At 65.9% G+C, this 19,245-nt stretch overlaps 3 protein-coding genes across 3 annotated transcripts; 1 reads left to right on the top strand and 2 right to left on the bottom strand.

Moving 5' to 3' along the window:
• Positions 1-1,319: 1,319 nt before the first annotated feature.
• On the bottom strand, positions 1,320-6,495 carry EMIHUDRAFT_437292 (hypothetical protein; the record flags this gene model as incomplete). The annotated part of the gene is made up of 4 exons (XM_005765003.1): positions 6,399-6,495; positions 5,815-6,269; positions 5,448-5,573; positions 1,320-1,408 (listed from the first exon to the last, which is right to left on the bottom strand). Exons 2-4 carry the CDS (start codon positions 6,179-6,181, stop codon positions 1,323-1,325), a joined length of 579 nt encoding a protein of 192 aa, XP_005765060.1. The 5' UTR covers positions 6,182-6,269; positions 6,399-6,495.
• Positions 6,496-7,222: 727 nt separating this feature from the next.
• EMIHUDRAFT_213368 (hypothetical protein) lies at positions 7,223-8,072 on the top strand (the record flags this gene model as incomplete). Its single annotated transcript, XM_005765002.1, has 2 exons — positions 7,223-7,675; positions 7,902-8,072. 2 exons carry the CDS (start codon positions 7,223-7,225, stop codon positions 8,070-8,072), a joined length of 624 nt encoding a protein of 207 aa, XP_005765059.1.
• A 74-nt stretch (positions 8,073-8,146) lies between these two features.
• Positions 8,147-11,648, bottom strand: EMIHUDRAFT_213367 (hypothetical protein; the record flags this gene model as incomplete). The annotated part of the gene is made up of 11 exons (XM_005765001.1): positions 8,147-8,229; positions 8,303-8,362; positions 8,537-8,732; positions 8,872-8,913; positions 9,005-9,190; positions 9,263-9,442; positions 9,514-9,540; positions 9,775-9,907; positions 10,096-10,700; positions 10,946-10,990; positions 11,121-11,648. The coding sequence occupies 11 exons, from the start codon at positions 11,646-11,648 to the stop codon at positions 8,147-8,149; spliced, it is 2,085 nt and encodes a 694-aa protein (XP_005765058.1).
• Positions 11,649-19,245: the final 7,597 nt, after the last annotated feature.

The following is a 19,245-nucleotide window of genomic DNA, read 5'->3' as shown; positions in this document are numbered from 1 at the left end:
TGGGTGTGTGGATGTGTGGAAAGAGTCCGTCGGGTGTGCTGAGGGTTTGCATGGACGGGAAGAAAGAAATAATTATTAATTTGAAAAAGAAAACGGACATTGCAAGGGTTAAAGGTACTTTACGTTTAGGGGATAGCGATAGGGCTGCGGCTGGCTGGGTTATACGACCTTTGAGAATCCCCAGCGTCCCTCCCTCCTAGTCACTATCTCAATTCTCGACTCTCCAACACGAAGTGCTGTGCGATCGGGGTTGCCCCGTTTGTTTTTTCTTTCTTTTTTGGGCCCTGTGGCTCCGGCTCAGGTCGTGGGGCATAGCTCGGGTGTAAACAGGGTCTGGGGCGGAGGCCCCAGCGGCCCGCCGCAGGCGCCGCCGGAGGCTGGCCCGCCGCAGGCGCCGATTTTTTTGGCGTTTTTTGCTCAAAATTGAGATATTTCTCATCAAATTCTCATCAAAATCGAGCTCGCTACGAGCTCTCTAACTGCACAGCATCTCCTCGTTGAGCCTAGCGGCGCCCGTATCGCCCACGCCCACCCCCTTCTTGCCCTTGGCCCTTGCTGCACTTAGCCGCTCAACCTCCGCCAGCAGCAGCTCCTTGGCATGCCGCGCCGCCTCCATCTGCTTTGCTTCCCACGCTGCCGCTTCCTAGCAGCGCCGCCACTAAGCGGCGCAACCAAGTTCTCGCATTGTTTGCATGAGCACGTGTCCTGCTTGGCGCGGCGCACAATCCGCGTGCGGCGAGTGAGGTGCGTGTCTGAGAGCAGAAGACTGACAGCAGGAGCTGCAGGAGCTGCAGGAGCTGCGCAGGTCAGATGGGCGGTGACGCCGTCGAGCGACGGCGCAAAGGCCAATCGCTGCTGCTGCGCCAACGAGAGCGGCGACACGAGGCTGCTGGCAGCTGGCAGAGCGAATCGCGAAAGGGCGATTCCGGCGGCCGCCGTCAGCCAGCCGACACCGACGGCCTGGCTGAGGTCAAACTCCTCCACACGTCGGACCACGCGTCGGCCACGGCGACGAGACGTCTGTATGCAGACAGCCCGACACCCGGGCGATAGAACATGCCAGCTGGGCTCTACCAGGCCTCTCGTGGCCCGTGGCGCGTGCCGAGTGGAATAGGGCGGTCCTGCGGCGGGCGCATAAACATTCACAGCTAATGAAAACTATAATAAGAAGCGGCCCCCGCGAGCGTGGAATAGGACCGCCGCAAGCGGCGTGGCGTGGAGCGGTTGAGCATCCCTCCGGGGGCCCCTCTGCGCCGGGGAGGCGTTGTTGGCGGCTAGGACGCAAGCGTCCGTCGCCGTTTTCAAACTCGGGGCCCACTCCGCTACGCTCCGACCCGAATTTGGAGGGCCATGAAATTTAAGGTGTTGCTGCGCAAAAGGGGTGGCGCGCGGGCGCGCGCGGCGGCAGTGCGGTAGGTAGACATTCTACCTCCCATCCAACCCACCGAAACCCGTGTGGATGGGTTTTACCGCCGCCTTTTACCATCCATAGCCGTCGGGTTTTACCTCGCGTTCTCTTGGTGTCGTCTATGGTTTGCTAGACCCATGAGACCATCCTCACCGCGCTATCGGGCGCCTCCACCGCCGCCCTCAGCCACGCCGCTACGACCGTCGGAGGCGTCAACTCCGCCGTCACATGGTATCAGCTCTGATCGCGGTCCAGCGCCAGCCCAACACGCCAATCCACCCGCAGGCTCAGCGCCTGCCATGCGGCCGCCGCCACCAGTGCTGCGGCCGCCACCGCAGCAGCTGCCGCCACTGCCCACCGGCCCGCCACCAGGGACGACTGGGCACGAGCCACCCGTCGGGCACGTGCCGCCCGCCGGCTCCTACGCATCACCATCGCAATGTGGTGCGGCATCGCACAGCCAATGCGCAATGCCGATGCAGCCGGTCCCGCCGGCCCAGCAACTGCATATGCATGGCGGGTGTGGAGCCCCACAGCCCTTCTTCAGCCAGCCCTTCTGCGCCAGCGCCGGCCAGCTGTGCTCGCAGCCCGCTATGTATTCGCCGCAGCAACAGTACGGCATGCCGCAGCAGTGCATAATGGACCCGGCATTGCCCCCCTTCATGCAGGGCATGGCTCAGCCAGGAGGCTCCATCCACCCTGCCCAGTGGGAGCAGCAGGCCTACTGCTACCCGCAACCCGCCGGTGCATACGGCGCCATCCCGCCCCTCTGCGGAGGCGCAGGCACGTACCCGTCTCAGGCCTGGATGCCACCAGCAGCGCCACAGCCGCCGCCCGCGCCAGTGCCGCCTCCAGCGCCTACGCCTGGTGCCGGCGCCGCGCCCCCACATCCCGCCGGCTCCGCCCCTGCCAATGTCACCGTCGATGAACTACGGACGCTCCTCAACTGCGCCAGCGTCTCCGGCGCCACCTCTGCCAGCCGCAAGTCATTCAAGGCGCTTTCGGCGGCCGAGGTTAACGAGCTCAAGACGAAGCTCGTCAAGACCGACATCGTCCCCTTCATCAACCGCTTGTGGAGGAAGGCGTATCGCAGAGGCGAAATCTTCCGCCGGCTCCACGGCTTCTGGGCCAGCGGGACTCGCAGCCAGCTCGTCGCCGACATCGCAGCAGGCGACAGCGCTCTGCTCGAGGCCGACACGTGGCTCGCTGACGCCATCGGCAGCTGCCTCGACCGCTCCGCCGCCGCCGTCGAGCTCTTCTTACGCCGCCCCGAGAGCAACGACCTGTATGCCGAGGCACAAGGCGTCACCACGCTCCTCCGCATCGCCGCCCTCGCACGCCACGAGCCAGGCGCCGCCATGACGCAGGCCGAGCAAGCCTTCGACGACAGCAAGCCCCTCTTCATGGGCATGGGCAACGACGAGGCGCTGCTCGCCGTCACGCAGATCGCCAGCGAGTTCGGCATGCTCAGCGACCGCTGCCGCAATACGCTCGACGTCTACCGCGCCATCGCCGACAAGCTCCCCGCCGAGCTGAGCGGCAAGCGGGAGGCTATCGAGGACAAGATCAACGAGTGGCGGTACACGAACTGGTCCCCGTGGCGCTCCTTTGACGCATACAGCGGCTACATCGCCAGCCTCGTCAGCAGCGGACGCGCCGAGACCAACGCCGCCGACGCCAACGCTGCAGCCGCTGCCCGAGCCGCCGCCGCCGCCGCCGCTGCTGACGCCGCTACCAGGCCCGCCTCCAGCGCGCCGCCAGCGTCGCCGAGGCGGCCCTCGAGTGCACCACCAGCGGCACGCACGTCGACGCCTACAACGCTGCGCTGTACGCCATCCTCGGCGACGGCGCCGCGCCCTTCGAGTGCGCGTCCGCCGAGCGCCTCGACACCAGCCGCACCTGTCTCCACAAGGCCGCCGGCAGCCCCGCCTCAGCCGAGTGCCTCCGCGCCCTCTCCCGCCATGCCGCCGGCGCCCCAATGCCAGCCGAGTGCCTCAAGGCGACGCAGCGCCTCGTCGACGTCGTCACGCCGCTCGGCGTGAAGCAGATCTTCCGCGTACCCGCCAACAAGAAGGAGCTGCGCGAATCGCCCGAGCGGACGCAATGGGAGGCCGCCGACCGCAAGGCCCTCGACTGCATCCTCCGCGTCCCCGGCAACCGCCTCGTGCCCGTCACCGTCCCCGCGGCCGCGGGCGTGCCGATCCAGCGCTGCGTCACAGCGCGCAAGATCAAGATCGACCAGGCGACCGGAGGCCTCGACCAACACGACCCGTTCAAGTCACGGCACTCCGCCGACGGCGGCTTCGCCAAAGTCCAACGCGCCCGCGCCGGCCTACCACCGTCGGGCGTCCCGGCTACCTCTACCGTTGTCGACGACTTGACCGCCAAGCTGTTCGTCGGACACGCCGCCGCCGTCGATGCCCACCTGACCAAGGGAGACGTCGGGAACGCCTATGTCAAGGGCAAGCGACAGGGGCCCGTCGGCTACATGGCGCTCCCGTCCACGCTACCCATGACCGACGAGGACGGGACCGAGCTGTGCATCGAGCTCTGTTCACCTCTCTGGGGCGAGGAGTGCGCTGGCTACGAGTGGGAGTGCACGTTCAATGACACCATCAAAGGCCTAGGGTGGGTGCCGTGCCCGGGTGTCCCCGCGATGTTCTTTTTCCATGGGGAGCACGGAGAGGCCCGCATGATCACGATCGTCGACGACTTCCTCATCTCCGAGGTGAACGGCACCACCATCACCGACGCCACCATCGCCGCGCTGAAGGCCGCTTTCAACGACGAGGTCAAGGTCGACTACTCGCCCACCTCCTTCGCCGGCTTCAAGCTCGAGCGCGACCGCGAGCGGCGCACCCTCACGCTGTCCATGCCGCAGAAGATCATCGAGGCCGCACGCGAGCACATGCCCGAGCTCCTCCGCGGCGAGCGTCCGACCGTCCTCAGCGGCAAGCGCCTCGCCGACGCCGCCGACTCGCTCAAGCTCGCCGACCGCGACGGCAAGCTGTCGCCCCAGCAAGTGCGCACACAGAGCATCATCGGCCACCTCAAATTCGTCGAGCGTGTCCAGCCGCGACTCTCCCTCGTCCTCCACCGCCTCTCGTGCGTCATGTCGGCGCCGCCGCCCGAGGCCTACGAGGTAGCGCGCGCCGCGCTCTGCACCGCCTACGACCGCAAGCACGACGGCATCACGTACGGCGGGCTAGACGCGGAGGCCGAGTTGCAGGGCCGCATGAGCGCGCACATCGCCGGGCTCGACTCGCACGCGCCCACCGAGCTCGTCGCCGCCGCCGACGCCACCTGGAACGGCGACCTCGACCTCTATGGCGTGCTGCTCACCTGCTTTGGCGCTGCCGTCATGCACAGCGTCAAGAAGATCGGCCTCGTCGTCGACTCCTCACACGAGAGCGAGGCCATCGCCAGCGCCAAAGCGGGCGAGCTCGTCGCATACGCCCGCGAGGTCCTCGTCGCCCTCGGCGCCCCGCCGACCGGACCGACCGTCATCCTCTCGGACAACAAGGCAAACGTCCTCGTCGCCAACAACGCCAAATCCGCCTCGCGCTCGCGCCACTTCCTGCGCCGCTACCACACGCTGCAGCGCCGCATGGCCGACGGCGAGTGCCGCGTCGTCAAGATCACCGACGACCTCATGCCCGCCGATTTCTTGACGAAATGGGTCCCCAAGGAGAAGCTCAAGCGCAGCGTCGACCACGCCTCCAACGCGCGAGCTCGCGCGGTGCATGGGGGGAACTGATCAATGCCGCCTCTGCGGGCCGATCCCGCCCAGCGACATTGGGGGGGGTGCGGTAGGTAGACATTCTACCTCCCATCCAACCCACCGAAACCCGTGTGGATGGGTTTTACCGCCGCCTTTTACCATCCATAGCCGTCGGGTTTTACCTCGCGTTCTCTTGGTGTCGTCTATGGTTTGCTAGACCCATGAGACCATCCTCACCGCGCTATCGGGCGCCTCCACCGCCGCCCTCAGCCACGCCGCTACGACCGTCGGAGGCGTCAACTCCGCCGTCACAGGCAGGCGTCGAGCGCGGAGCGGCAAACACAATGACGTCGGAAAGCTCTGCATCAAGTATACAGTAGGCGCCAGGACGCGTGTGAGCACGTCGACGTCGAGCTCGAGCTGCTTGAGGGCGGAGAGATACGCCTGGGAGGGCGGTGAGGTGGCGGGGCTGGGCTGGGCGCGAGGCGAGAGGAAGGGGGAATGGGGAGGGGGGGAGGGGAGGAGGAGAGGGGAGGGGGAGGGGAGGAGGGGAGGAGGGAGGGGAGAGGAGAGGCGGGCGGAGTGAGGAGTGAGGGATGGGTCGGGAGGAGTGAGGCAGGGGAGTCGAGGCGGGAGGCGGGAGGGAAGGCGGGCGGGGAGGCGGGAGGGGAGAGGTTCCGCTCACCAGCCTCTCTGCGAGCACCGCCTGCTCCAATCACCCTCTCGTGCGCGACCGCCGTCTCAAACTTCTCGCGCGCCTGCGCCTCCAGGAGGGCCGCTGCCTGCTGCAGCTGCGTCGAGTGCTCCGCGCTCAGCTGCTGCAGCTGCGCTGAGTGCGCCTCCGCCGCCGCCGCCTGCTCCTCGCGGAATCGCTCGACCAGCTGCGCCTCGATCGCAGCCTTGGCCTCCTCGACCGCCGCCGCGCTCGCCGCCTCCTGCCGTCGCATCAGCTCGACGAGCTTGGCGGCGTCCGCCTCCTCCTGGCACTGCAGCGCTTGCTGCAGCCGCGACGCCTCCGCGTCCCGCGACTGATGCGCCTTGAGCAGCTCCATCAGGTGCGTCACCTTTCCCTCCAGCTCGGACGCCGCGGTGGGAGCCGGCGGCGCGCCGTCGCAGCGCGCCGGGGCCGACGGCGAGAGCCTGTGGAGGAGCCGGTGGAGCAGTCGAGACTGCTGACCGCTCCTCCATGGTCCCCCGCCGGTGGACGCCGAGTGCAGTCATCGGTATGCGGGAGGCGTGCTCAAGGGCTGGCGGGGCGGACGCGACGACCTGGCGTTGCCGTCGCGGAGGGCTCGGGCTCGAGTGAGCGCCGCCGGCGACGCGTCGTTGCGGCCGTGGCCGCGCGGGCCACCTGCATCGACGGGCTGCTTAGGGGGGGGGGGGGGGCGCCAATGAGACGCTTGCCCGTCGGCAAATCCATCCGTGTTGGCACCAGCTGAAGGCTTGCACGGCCCACATCACGCAGTTCGTGCACGGTATTCGGATTTTGCTATTTGCTCGTGTGGGGGTATATCGCAGATTTGTCAATGGTACCGCGTCTGCGACGCGGGCGCCTTGCGGGCAGAGCCCTTAGCCACCCTTTTATCTTGCGCGGTCAAAACTCGCGGCTTCATCAAAGTTTGAGGTGGCTTCGTCCTCAGCACCATCAAGACAGCTCTATTCACACCCTGTTTGGTTTGAAGCCACTCGGGGATGCTTGTTTACACCCAACCGACGAGTGGCTGGGCCCTCTGACCTGAGCTGGAGCCTGTGGGCACCCTACTAGCTTCCCTACCTTTTGCGCAGCAACACTAGCAACACCTTAAACTTTTAGGCGGCCCTCCAAATTTGGGTCGGAGCGTAGCGGAGTGGGCCCCGAGTTTGAAACGGGCGACGGACGGCTCCTGCGAGCCTATACCCCAGAGGGATGCTCAACCGCTCCACGCCACCCGCGATCCTATTCCCACAGCGCCGCTGCGAGTAGCCCACACGTTAGTGAGTCCTTCGGTAAGCGCGGGTTAGCGCGGGCTAAATTTTAGTGTGGCTTAACCCGGTGGAACAAGGCACACCCGCGCTTACTGACAACAAAATCCCACGTTATTTTCAGGGTCACCATGGAGACGCCAGCTCAGAGTGCCCCCGCGACGGACGCCTCGCCGCCTCAGTCCGCCGATACCGACGCGCACACGCTGCACGCCCCCGCGCCGGACAGCTCGCCCGCCGCCGCGCCCAGCGAGCCCTCCTGCATCGGCATGCTCCGCTCTGCGGCCGAGGCGTGCGAGGATGCTGGTTCGGCGGTGCTGTCGGAGCCTTCGGCTGCAGCTGCGGCGCGCGAGCTCTGCGAGCGCGTGCTTGCCCTCCTGCCTGCCGACCAGAGGGGCACCTCTTCCTCCAGCGGGATCAACGTGGACGTGGAGCTCGACAAGTGGGTCAACGCTAAACGTGCGAAAGACTTTGTGACGGCCGACGCAATCCGCGAGAAGCTACGCGCCGCGGGGGTCGATCCGGACCGCGCCCGTCCGCGCGACGTGCGTGGCACCCGTGCCACCGAGTCTCCCTCAACAACGGTGGCGTCACTCCCCTTTCGCCACATAGGTGTTCCCTCAGGGCGGCGGCGGCGGCGGCGGCAGTGGCGGCGGCTACGGCGGCGGGTACGGCGGCGGCGGGTACGGCGGCGGCGGGTACGGCTACAGGCCGCCGCCGCCCTACGGGGGCCCCCCACCCGGCGGGTACGGCTACCCTGGAGGGTACGGAGGCCCTCCGATAGGGGGGTACGGCGGCGGTTTCGCCCAGGGCCCGGCGGCGGGCGCCAAGCGGCCACGGCAAGAGTACGACGCCGCAACCGAGGCACAGCTGGACCGGTGGCTGGAGGCGAAGCGCGCGAAGGACTTTGCAACTTCGGACTCGATCCGAGACCAGCTGCGCGCGCGCGGCATCGATCCGGACCGCGCGAGGCCGCGATGAAGGGCCGCTGCCCCCCCCCCCCCCCACCCCACACCCAAGACCAGGCGTCGCACCCTGGCGGCGCCGGCGCAGCATCAGCGCCGCGGCGGGTAGGAGCGGAGGGGCCAATGCAGGGCTAATGCACTTGCCGCCGGCGAAGCTTGCAAGCCGCACTTATCTTTTTTTAGAAATATAGAATTCAACATGTCCAGATATGTGGATAGTGGAACAGAGACGTAAACTGTGAGGACCAATGTGGCTCTCAAATGTTTTATCATATTTTGTCACTGCGTCTGGGGTGCACGCGACGCCTGAAAACAGAAGAGAGCTAGAGAGCGGGGCCCGCGCGCCGCGTTATACGTATCTGGTATCTCGCAGGCTCGACCGCAGGGACAGCGAGGAGCGACCGAGGATCCCCCCGCGAGAGCGTCGTGCAGGGCTTTACGACACTCTCTGACGAAGCAGCCGGACGAGCTCGGCGTAACCTGGCTCCGACTCGCTCACGAGGCGATGCCGAACGAGAAAGTCAATCGCGACGAGCGCAGAGTTTGGCTTCCACACCGGCAAATCCTCCCGCAGCGAGCGCAGGACCTCGGCGATGGGCAGGAGGCGGAACTGCTCCACCTCGCCGTCGGAGCATAAAGGCTGAAAGCGGGACGTGAGCGCAAGGTGAGCGACGCGCTAGTGTGGGCCAAGGGTGGGCCATCGCCGCATCTCCACGTCCTCCAGATGGGCAGGAGCCCCACTCGAAGGGCAGAGGAGGTGAGGAAAGTCCAGGGGTTGTCTGGGGAGTGTCCATGACGTGTCGGTAAGTGGCGACCTGCAGCCCCTGCGGCATCTCGACGTCGTGGGTCATCAGCACCTTGCGTAGAGAGCAGGGAGTGAGAAGGAGCGACAAGGGTTCAGAAGGATTGACAAGGGAGGAGAAGGCGGAGAGAGGGACCAGATCGCACCTTGGTCGACAGTCCCTTGGGCGTCGCATACCGATACGACACTGACCCGGCCGGCTCGATGGCGGCGATCACCTCCGGCGGTAGACTCGCCTCCTCCTCGCACTCCTTGCGCACGTTCTCGTCGAACGTGAGGGCCGTGGGCTGGCCGCCGGCGACCATCTGGTCGAGCAGCCCGGGGTAGGTCGCCTTGGACATGGAGCGCGTCGCGACCCACATCGCAGAGGGCTCGCGCGAGGAAGGCCGCCTCGGGTCGCGCACCCACCCATTCACGTGCACACCGTAGGACGGCACTCCAAAATAGATCATCGAGGCGCGCTCCATGCGGAGCACCGGCGCCACGCCGCCGCCCGCGGCGACGAATCCGGCCGAGAAGGGGTGCACGTCCTGCAGCTCGTGCCGCAGCTTGGAGCGCGGGATGACGCCGTCCTCCACTAGCTCCTATGGGTCGCACGTGGCTGCCATCATGGAGCGCCGAAGCGACCCCCCGTCGTCTGCGGACTCTCCTCCACAAGCGCGGCCGCAAACTCCGACCGCTCCTTGGCGCCGCTCGCGCCGGGAGCGATCCGCACGGCGAACCCGTTCTCGCACTGGCCGGCGGCCGCCGCGGCCGCCTCGCTGCGCAGCATGCTCGCCTCGACGAGCTCGCACGCGCGGCCGACGGCGAGCTGCGTGGTGAGCGCCTGGGGAAGGCTGAGCTTTGTGATGCCTGGAAGGTGAAGCACGTTGACGGTGGGTGGGCGGGTGTGGGGGAGGGGTATGGGGAGGTGCACCTCGAGAACTGTCGGGTTGAGCCAGCCGACCTGCTCGTCGCCGACCAGCAGCGGCGTGAACTCGCGAAGCGCGTACGAGTTGCACCGCTGCACCGCCGCCAAGAGCTCCCCACGCCCCGCCTCCTCCTTGTACCTGCGGACGTGTCGCAGCGCCCGCGATTGGACGAGGCAGCGTCGCGGCGCGAGCGGAGCGGCCGCTGGAGGGTCAGGCCCGTCGATTGGGGGCGGGGCAGCGGGGCCCAACAGGGAAGAGGGGAGAGCTGGAGGTGTCTCGGAAGCGTCTCGGAAGCGTCTCGGAAGCGTCTGGGCAGTGCCCCTCACCGGATGACGCACTCGCCCTCTGACTCGCCGGCGCCGCAAAATGCGTCGACGTCGTCGGGCGCGCTGCGCCGCCGCTCGCGCTGGAAGCGAGAGAGGCACTCCTCCTCGTCCTCGTCGAGGAAGCAGTAGGGCGCCACGTCGGCCGGGTCCGCCGGCGAAGGCTGCATCGCGGCCCCCACCTCATCCAAGCTCATCTTCCTCCCCCTCCCGCCCGCCAAATCGCTGCGCGCAGCCTCGAGCTTCCCCATGGCCACACTCCGGAGGAAGTCCGCAACTTCGCCGAACGTCTCGAGCTCGCTGCGCGCGTTGTCGAAGCGGCGCAGCGGTATGCCCGCGCTCTCGAAAACGCCCACGATCGCCTCGACTGACCGCTTGTGGTCCGAGAGGCGCCGGTTGAGCGCGTCGCTCGTGTCGTCGACGCGCCACACGAGCCGCTCGCAGATCTCGGCGGGCGCGGGCGCGTAGACTGGGTGGTACGTCTGCCCCGTCGCCGAATCGCAGCAGCGGCCGAGCGCAAATTCTCGCGCCAGCTCGTCTGGCCGCTCCACCAACACGACCGCGTCCGGCCGCAGCTCGGCCCAGCTACCGCCGACCAACGCCTCCGCCTAGGAGGGCGGCGGGCGGAGGGCGAAGGTCGCATTGGGAGGCTCACCGCAGCGCCGCCGGCGCGACGCGGCAGGGGCGGGGGAGCGAGGCCCAGGAGCGAAGCAGGGATGATGTGGGCCAGCAGGAGGGAGAGGCTCGCTCTCTCTCTCTCCTGAGACGTTGTTCTCGGGAAGCCGTCCAGGAGCCAGCCGTTGCGCGACGCGTCCGTGCCGCCGCCGAGCCGCTCCCCGAGGAGCTGCAGCACCAGCTCGTCGGGGAGGAGCACGCCAGCAGCCATGACATGCGATGCCTGCTCAATGGGGGCGAGGTGAAGGGACGAATAGGAGGAGGGCTCGCGGTCCGCCGCGCACCTCCACGCCGCGGGCCCGCCGCGCCCGCGTCTCGCCGCGGAGCAGCTCGCCGACGCCGATGCAGCGCACCCGAAAGGCCTGCGAGAGCATCGGCGCGATGGTTCCTTTGCCGGCCGCTACGCCACCCATGAGTACAACCCGGAGGGGCGGCAGCGGTGGCAGCTTCGAGAGGGTGGTTCTTGCGTAATCGCGTGCAGCAGACCGCCGCACATACGGCTCCGCGTATGTAAAGGGAGCCCAGCTCACGAGGGAAGGGTCCGCCACGTAGCCCGCGCGGGTAGGAGTGCGCGGAGGCGGCAGCCTCATCGGCCGTTGCTCCAACTCGGCCACGTCGCAATCGTCGGCGGATGCATCGCACAGCAACTCGGCAACCTCGCGATCGCTGACCGATGCATAAACGTCGCACACAGGGCGCAGTCGTCTGAGCCGGCTCGATCTCGTAATCGCAGGGACGAGGCCAAAGGACAGGACGCTTGATGATAGGAGGATGTAGATCATCAGACCCGGGGGAGCGAAGCAGCCGATCGTGGGCTGTCGGCGCGATAAAGAATTTTCGATGGCGGCCGTAAACCGGCGTGGCGTGGAGCGGTTGAGCATCCCTCCGGGGGCCCCTCTGCGCCGGGGAGGCGTTGTTGGAGGCTAGGACGCAAGCGTGTCCGTCGCCCTTTTTCAAACTCGGGGCCCACTCACTCCGCTACGCTCCGACCGACCCGAATTTGGAGGCAGGAGGGCCTAAAACGTAAAAGTTTAAGGTGTTGCGCCGCAACAGGGGTCGGACACTGGGACACACACACAGGGCGCAGCTCATGCTAAGAGGTAGAAGGGGAGATAGAGAGAACAGCTACCACCCTGTCCCGGGCCGAGCGTTTTTGATATCTCGGTGAGTGGGCGCCCACCCGCCGCCTCTGAGGCGTGAGGGGGTCGGGCCCCCTAGACTGAAAACAAAAACAAAGTGTAGAAACCGTCAAAAACAGCCTGCGAAAGCGGCGCTGCGCGTCGCCTAGAGGACGACGACAGCGAGGATGTCATGTTGCGCGACGGCGTCATCCATTTCGTCAAGCCACCTTCATCGTGATGAAGAATTTTTAGCTCGGGAAGATGTGTCCGGCTCCTGGGAAGGCAGCCCCCGTGGGAAAGCCCCCCCGGCCCCCTCCCGACACCGGAGCGGTGCTCCGGGGGCACGCCCCCGTGCACCACCCCCGCCTATGAACTGCACCACTCCCGATCGGGGGCGGTCGGTGCACTTAGCTCAAAAGAATTTTACAACAGAACTCCGTCGCACAACACTGGGCACGGGACTGGCGCGCACTGGCACTAACACAGGCGTCTGAACCACAGCGTGTCCCGACTCGACCGCCGGCGTCCCGGTCCGGGGGTGTTTCTCTTCTTATCCGTTACCATGTAGAGCAAGGTCGAGGGCGGGCCCTTTCGGGCTCGGGCCGCCCTCTCGCCCGCACCTCTGCGGGGCTTGCACGTGGCAGCGGCGGCTCAAGATCCCAGCGATCTCGAGTTCTTCACGCTATCCACTGCGCCGCGGCTTCGCCGCGCCCATCCAAGCCCAGGGCTTGGTTTGCTGATAACCGCATCTCGCTCTGCGCATCTCTGAGGCTACCCGCGCGCCGACTGCTACGCGCGCGGCGAGAGGCGCACCCCATCGGGGACAGGATTGAGGCCCCTGTACAAGCTCGGCAACGCTGCCGTCGTTGCCCTCCCGAGCCCTCAACACGATGCCGCACATTGCGCAACCCGTTCTGCGCACATGCCGCAGGGAGGAGTTTTCACTCTGCCGTCCGAGTTTCTCCTTCCTGCAGGGCGAGAGACATCAGCCTCTCTACTTCCAGGAGAACATCTACGCCACACGCTATCCCGACGGTCCACAACCCACACTCTCGCTGCAGTCGATCCAGCCCTCGCACTCCCCACTGGAGATCTAGCCGAGGCCCCGGCGGACAGGATTGGAGCCCCTGTGCTGCGTCTGTGGTGATATGTGGGGGACACTTTCTCCTCCCTATTCATGTCAGTCACTCGACTGCGTCGAGGGGGGGGACGTCTGAACCACAGCGTGTCCCGACTCGACCGCCGGCGTCCCGGTCCGGGGGTGTTTCTCTTCTTATCCGTTACCATGTAGAGCAAGGTCGAGGGCGGGCCCTTTCGGGCTCGGGCCGCCCTCTCGCCCGCACCTCTGCGGGGCTTGCACGACAGGTACACCACGGGAGCCGCCTAAGCGACTCCTGCGAGGGTGGCGAGGCACTTAGCTCCGTGCACCCGCCCACCCCCGCCACAGGCAAGCTCATTCACGACCTGCTCTGCGATGGCCGTGTGAGTGAAGAACGACTGAGATGCGCTGCTTCTGCAGCCCCAGCCAGCTCTTGGTGGTCCAAGTCACCTCATCGAGGTACTGGGCCCGCGTCAGCTTGTTCTGTAGCACGTTCGCCGCCTTCCGGAGGATCTCACGGACCCCCTTTCCGAACCCGCCGAACGATTCGAACAGCAGCAGCTGCACTTCGACGCCCTTGTCTTCCCTGGCGTAGCGATAGTCCCCGCCGTAGGACGGTATGCGGCGGTCGCCGCCCACCACCCTGCCCCCCCTGGTATGCCAGCGCCCAGTTCCTTGCCCTCTCTCGCCCTTGCTCTTCCTCTCCCCCTCCATGCCGCCCCCCCCGTACCCCTCCCCCTCCCCCCCCCATCTCCTCTCCCCCCCCCTCTCCCTCCCCCCCCCTCCCCCCCTCCCCCTCCTCGCAGTAGGGCCCAATAGTGCGTGCCGTCCTTGCCAATGTTGTCCGCGTTCACGTCGGGTTGTTTGTTGTAACTCTGACCGAGGTGGGCTTTCGGCTCCATTCGCACAGCGGTGCCCCACGCGGCGCGTAGGGCGAGGATGAGGCGTCGAAGCGTGTACTTGTGTCTGGTGTTGTGGCCCTGCTGCGGTACGTAACGTTGACAGCAGCGTCGCCATACTCGTCGTGGGTCTTCCCATTCCGAGTCTTCTTGCCCGCCGCCGCGGCCTGGCAGGCCACGTTGAGGGGGAGACCCAGGCGGCGCTGCACCGAGATCCGCATCGCCCAAGTCTCCATTCGCATATCATCCCGCATGGGGATGGCGTTGAGGAAGGCGCCGGCGCCATCCTGGCTCACCGCCACGAAGCGGACTGCCTCCCGCCAAGCCGCATGCTTCGCCCGCTCCCTGCCCTTGGCCTGCGCCTTGCCCTTCTTGCCGCGAGGAGCAGACCGCGATCCCGCGGAGCCCTCTTTGGCGAGCTCCACGGCGAGGTCGCGCCAGTTCCTGGCTGTAGTGGCGCCAATGAATGGCCGCCTCCCGTCGCGCCATTGGCACCCTAGCCAGCAGTAGCACCGGAGGCAACACCACCAAGCCCACAAGTCACAAGAGTGACGGAGATGCTTGCCACGAGCACCGTGACGCCCGACCTTGTGAGCACCGTGGGCGTATACGGCTGCATACGGTGAGATGATACACAGCATGGCCAGACGAGGGGTGCAAGGCTCGCCAGCTGTATGTTAGTGAGGTATATGGATGTGATCAACATGTGTGCGTCACAGGCACGCGCAGCAGCGCATGTAGCCGCTGTATCGAAGACAGCGCAAACAGGTCTTTTTGCGCCACGCACCCGATGGCCGTGCAGGTCCAACTGCGTGCACAGGAATGCTATCAGCGCGTCTCCGCCATAACTGGACATGGCAATGAAGCAGCTGAGACGTGATAACACCGGTGCTGGGCCAAGGAGGTGCCGCTCACCGCCGATTGTTACGACTGTCGTCGAAGGCGAGCGGCGGTCGCCGGGCAGCAGCTCGTGGCGATCATCGATCCGCGAGCTGCCAAGCTTGTCACAGGCCGGCACTGGATCGAGGACGATGGCGCCGCGCGGCTGGAGGCAACGGAGAAAGGCATTGTGGAGCGGCGAGGCGATTGTTACGAAAATCGGTAATTTTTCCGTGCTGCCCCACAACAAAAAAAGGCAGACATGGGGCCGCAGGCGCCTTGCGTGGCGCGCAGCGCCGCCGCAGGCGGCGGACAGCAGGTGCGCGAAATTAAACGCCATTTTCGGTTCCGCACTTTTGCCACTAATATCAAAATCCGGTGCAATGTCGGGCGGATGAATGATTGATTGTGATTGATTCGACTACATGCCCGCCATGTGCAGGCCAGCGCCGCGCTGTGACAAGCATAGAGACGCCCCGACCTCTCTGAACTAAGCCAGATTACTGCGAACGAACGCGCAGCGGGGCAGCCAACGGCCGTAGACGGGTCACAAATTGCCCGGGACGGCTGACGTAGAGCCACATGCACATTAAGCAGCAACAGCCGTAGAAGATTGTTAAACGGGTCGGGCAGGTCCGCGAAATTAGATGCCATTCTCCTCCAGATATCCATTTTAGCACTATCTTCGAAACCCCGGCCAGTACTGTTAAGTGAAAAAGGTTGGTCGCAGGGCGCCCCCCGGTCGCCTCTCGGAGCGCAGACTTGTCTCTGAAAGAAACGGCCTCGGCTGCGCCCGGGTTCGAGCTTAACGCCGGCCATTGCGCCGAATAAACGGCGGCAAGCTCAGGGGCTTCGGCGAGAGCGTCGATGCCTTGAGTCGCCCGCTAATTACCGGGACCGCCGTGTACATCAAGAAGAACTTGCAGATGTGCAAACTGTGTGTACGCCGAATCGTGACGGCGGCGACGGCGACACGGACGGAGCAGGCGGCAAAGGCGAAACCGACGGCGGAGGCGGCGAAAGCGAGACCGACGGCGGCGACGGCGACGGCAGGCGAGACCGGCGGCGGGGAGGGCGAGACGGAGGAAGGCAGCGGCGACGGCGACACGGACGGAGGCGGCGAAAGCGACACGAACGGCGGCGGGGAGAGCGATTCCAACGGCGGCGGCGGCGACAGCGACAAGGACGGAGGCGGCGAAAGGTAGCGAGACCGACGGCGGCGACGGCGACACATGGACAGAGGCGGCAAAGGCGAGACCGGCGGCGGGGAGGGCGAGACGGAAGAAGGCAGCGGCGACACGGCGACACGGACGGAGGCGGCGACGGCGACACGGAGCACGGAGGCGCGGCGAAGTCGAGACCGACGGCGGGGCCGGGCGGCGACGGCGACACGGACGGCGGGAGCGACACGGACGGCGAAGGCGAGGAGACCGACGGCGGAGACGGCGACAGCGACACGGACGGAGGCGGCGACGGCAAGACCGACGGCGGCGGGGAGGGCGAGGCCGACGGCGGCAGCGGTGAGGGTGCGACGGCGAGGGCGGAGGCGACGGCGGGCGACGACGGCGGCGGAGAGGGCGGAGGCGATCGGCGAAACCGCAATAATTCACCTACAGTACGGGAACCGGGTCGAGAGGTGGCAGGACCGAATCGTACCGCGGGCCGCCGGGCGGTGGTCACACGCGCTCGGCGGAGGGCTCAAGCCAGTCTTAGCTTACCCTGGTGAGTTGGGTGTGTGACCGAGCGTCACACCTAGAACGCGCCCGCTCGGAAGTCGGTCTGCGGAAGCTAACGACGATCCGGCTGAGCGTCTGCGGAAGCGAAGGTGCGGATGGCGATGCGTAACACGAGGCCTGGTTGTCGCGGTCGGTGAGGCACCATCGCGCATCTGTGGACAGGAGTGTGACGACAGGCGTGACAGGCGTGACAGGCGGCGCGAGCGAGGTTGTATGCGGCGGCTGCAGGCCACCAGTGATGCGGCAGTAGGGAGTTGGAGGAGTGGCGGCCAAGGCAGCTTGGTGGTCGCGCACAAAGCGCTTGGGAGCGACGCGTGAGCCCAGAGCCAGCAAGTGTGTGCGCGGTCCAGCGCGGACCCGCGGCGCGCTGTACGGGGAGGCCATCGAGGCGGATACCGATGCACTTGAGGCAAACTGCGGGTAAATAAATATTTTTGAACGGATGAACGCGAGCTCGTGGGGTCCACGAAAGCACCGCTTGGCGGTGTCAGAACCGCCCTCTTTGACCCAGGGGGGCCGAATCTGCGCCCTCTGGGCCCCGGCGGCGGTCCCAGTGAGGGCCGGCACGCGGGCTCCGCCGACGCTCTCGCAACGCGGGTCGCGCCGCGCGCCTCCCAGACGAAGCGTGTTGGTGCGCGACGGCGATCCTCGCCTGTGGGGAGCGGAGCACACGCGTCGGATGGCGAGGGCAGCACAAATATTGCACTCATGTCCCAGCATGGCAGCAGCGGGACGGGTTGGGTGGCGTGAGGACAGGGTGGTGAGGATGATTCCACAGATCTCGCTGAAAATGGCCGAGTCCTTCCCGGGGGAGGCAGGCGAGCACGCACCTCGCGTCTGAGCGCGAGTCGACGAGTGGTCGCCGAGAGATCGCCGAACCACGTTTCGAGTGCGCGCGCACACAGCACAGCTGCGGGTTGTAACTCGACTGCCGATCGCGCGTGCGGGATGTAAATGCAGCTCGCTGGCGCCAGTGCACGGTGGCAGGGACTGGAGGCTCGGCCGAAGGGGAAGAGCAGTCCTCAATCGTCACGTAGAGGTCGCTGGGCGGGATCAATCGAACTGCCTCACACCGGAGCGGAGGCACATCAGGTCTTGCGGCACGCTCTCCGACAGATGCATGCCTTATGAGCAAGCCCACGCGCCTCCACCGTCGCGTAGTATGCCAGCGGCACGCCGGTACGCCTACGAGTCGTGCACGCTCGGCAGAAATCGGCGTCGAGACTGCCTAGCGCGCACATCGAGAGCGCCGAGTTGTGTTGCCGCGAGGAATCCTGCTCGAAGATGGGGTCCGAGCGGCGCTTGATCGCATGGGATGGATCAGTGGGGCTATCACGTGGGTACTAGGCCTGCTCAGTCAGGAGTTGGCGAGTGTGTGGGAGATTCACGCCCGTCGCTCAACGTCTGTTGAAAAACTGTTCGCTGAGCAAGCTCACGGTCGAGCGGGCTTGACGCGCGCTTCAGGATAGCAAGAGGCGTGCCCACTCCCCTGAGGAGCGTGCGGGCACGCCTGGGAATCGTTGTGGAGCGACCATGGACTGGGATGACAGCCGGCGAGCGCTGCGCCAAAACCATGGCGCCGAAAAGCGTCCGCCGTCGACGTGCTGGAAGCTTCACGGCGGAGGCTGTGAAGTCGCGGCATCGAGTTCAACCTGAGCGCACGCACGCACCGTGCTGGGGAGGAGTTGGCCTGCGAGTGGCGAGCGCTCCCGAGCGCGTGGCGCCCCGTTCTGGCCATCTTTCGCTTTACCACCACAAAATCGCCTCCATTTTGCGCGCCTCCGGTGGCAGGTCTAGCCCGGCCCGATGGATGATACTTTTGATGGTTGCGCGCCGGATCTCGACTCCACCATGCTACGGTGCGTCCCAAAGCAAAACTTGTGGCAAAGGGGCCAGATTGGCCGATTTATAACGACGAGACAGCGTCTGAAGGCTATTTTGCCGCCTCACCGATACGCGGTTGAGGGCCCGCGGTTGTGGCTAGTGGAGGGTGCTGTACAATCCGAGGGCGTTCCCATGGCCTCACGGGCCCGGGCGATGATCGTGGCTAGAAAAATCAAAAAGTATCATCCGTGGGGGCGAGATTTTTAACTGTGTAGCTCGATTTTGACCCACAACTACACAGAACGGCCCCAAATCGGCCCGGAACCGACCCGTGGGCCCGTCTGCCGCACCCAGCTCCGCCGGGAGGGGCGCGCGCCGTTCCCCGCGGGTCGGGCGGGCCACGCAGACGCGGCGGGAGAGCTTCCCGTGCCCTGTGAGTGCCGTCACACCGTCTCAAATAGGTCCCAAAGTGGGGTTTGCCTCAAGTGCCGATGCAATAGTGGCACAGCATGTGTCGGGCGGGTGTGGTTGGGGCTCGACGTGCAGCGCACTTTTGGGCTCTCCTTGGGCACCAGGCAGCCGTGGCGGGGTGCGCACTGTCCCTCTGTGTTCGTGCGTCGCCCATCTCTCCTGGAGATGTCTGCTCTATTTATTTATTAGGTGCCCTGTAGGCTTGGCTGCAAAGGCCAAGGAAAGGGGATTTTTGTTGTGCTCCGCTTCTCCTTCTGACATCTGAGAGAGAGATTTTGAGACATGAGAGAGAGAGAGAGAGAGAGAGAGAGAGAGAGAGAGAGAGAGAGAGAGAGAGAGAGAGAGAGAGAGAGAGAGAGAGACAGAGAGAGAGATGTTGTGTGAGAGTTTACAGAGAGAGAGAGAGAGGGAGAATACATTTTTAAATCCTCGCTCGCCTCCTCTCCACT

Source organism: Emiliania huxleyi, assembly GCF_000372725.1.
Source record: "Emiliania huxleyi CCMP1516 unplaced genomic scaffold EMIHUscaffold_57, whole genome shotgun sequence".
NCBI classification, from domain to species: Eukaryota; Haptophyta; order Isochrysidales; family Noelaerhabdaceae; genus Emiliania; species Emiliania huxleyi.
This window is presented reverse-complemented; position numbering and strand designations above follow the sequence as displayed.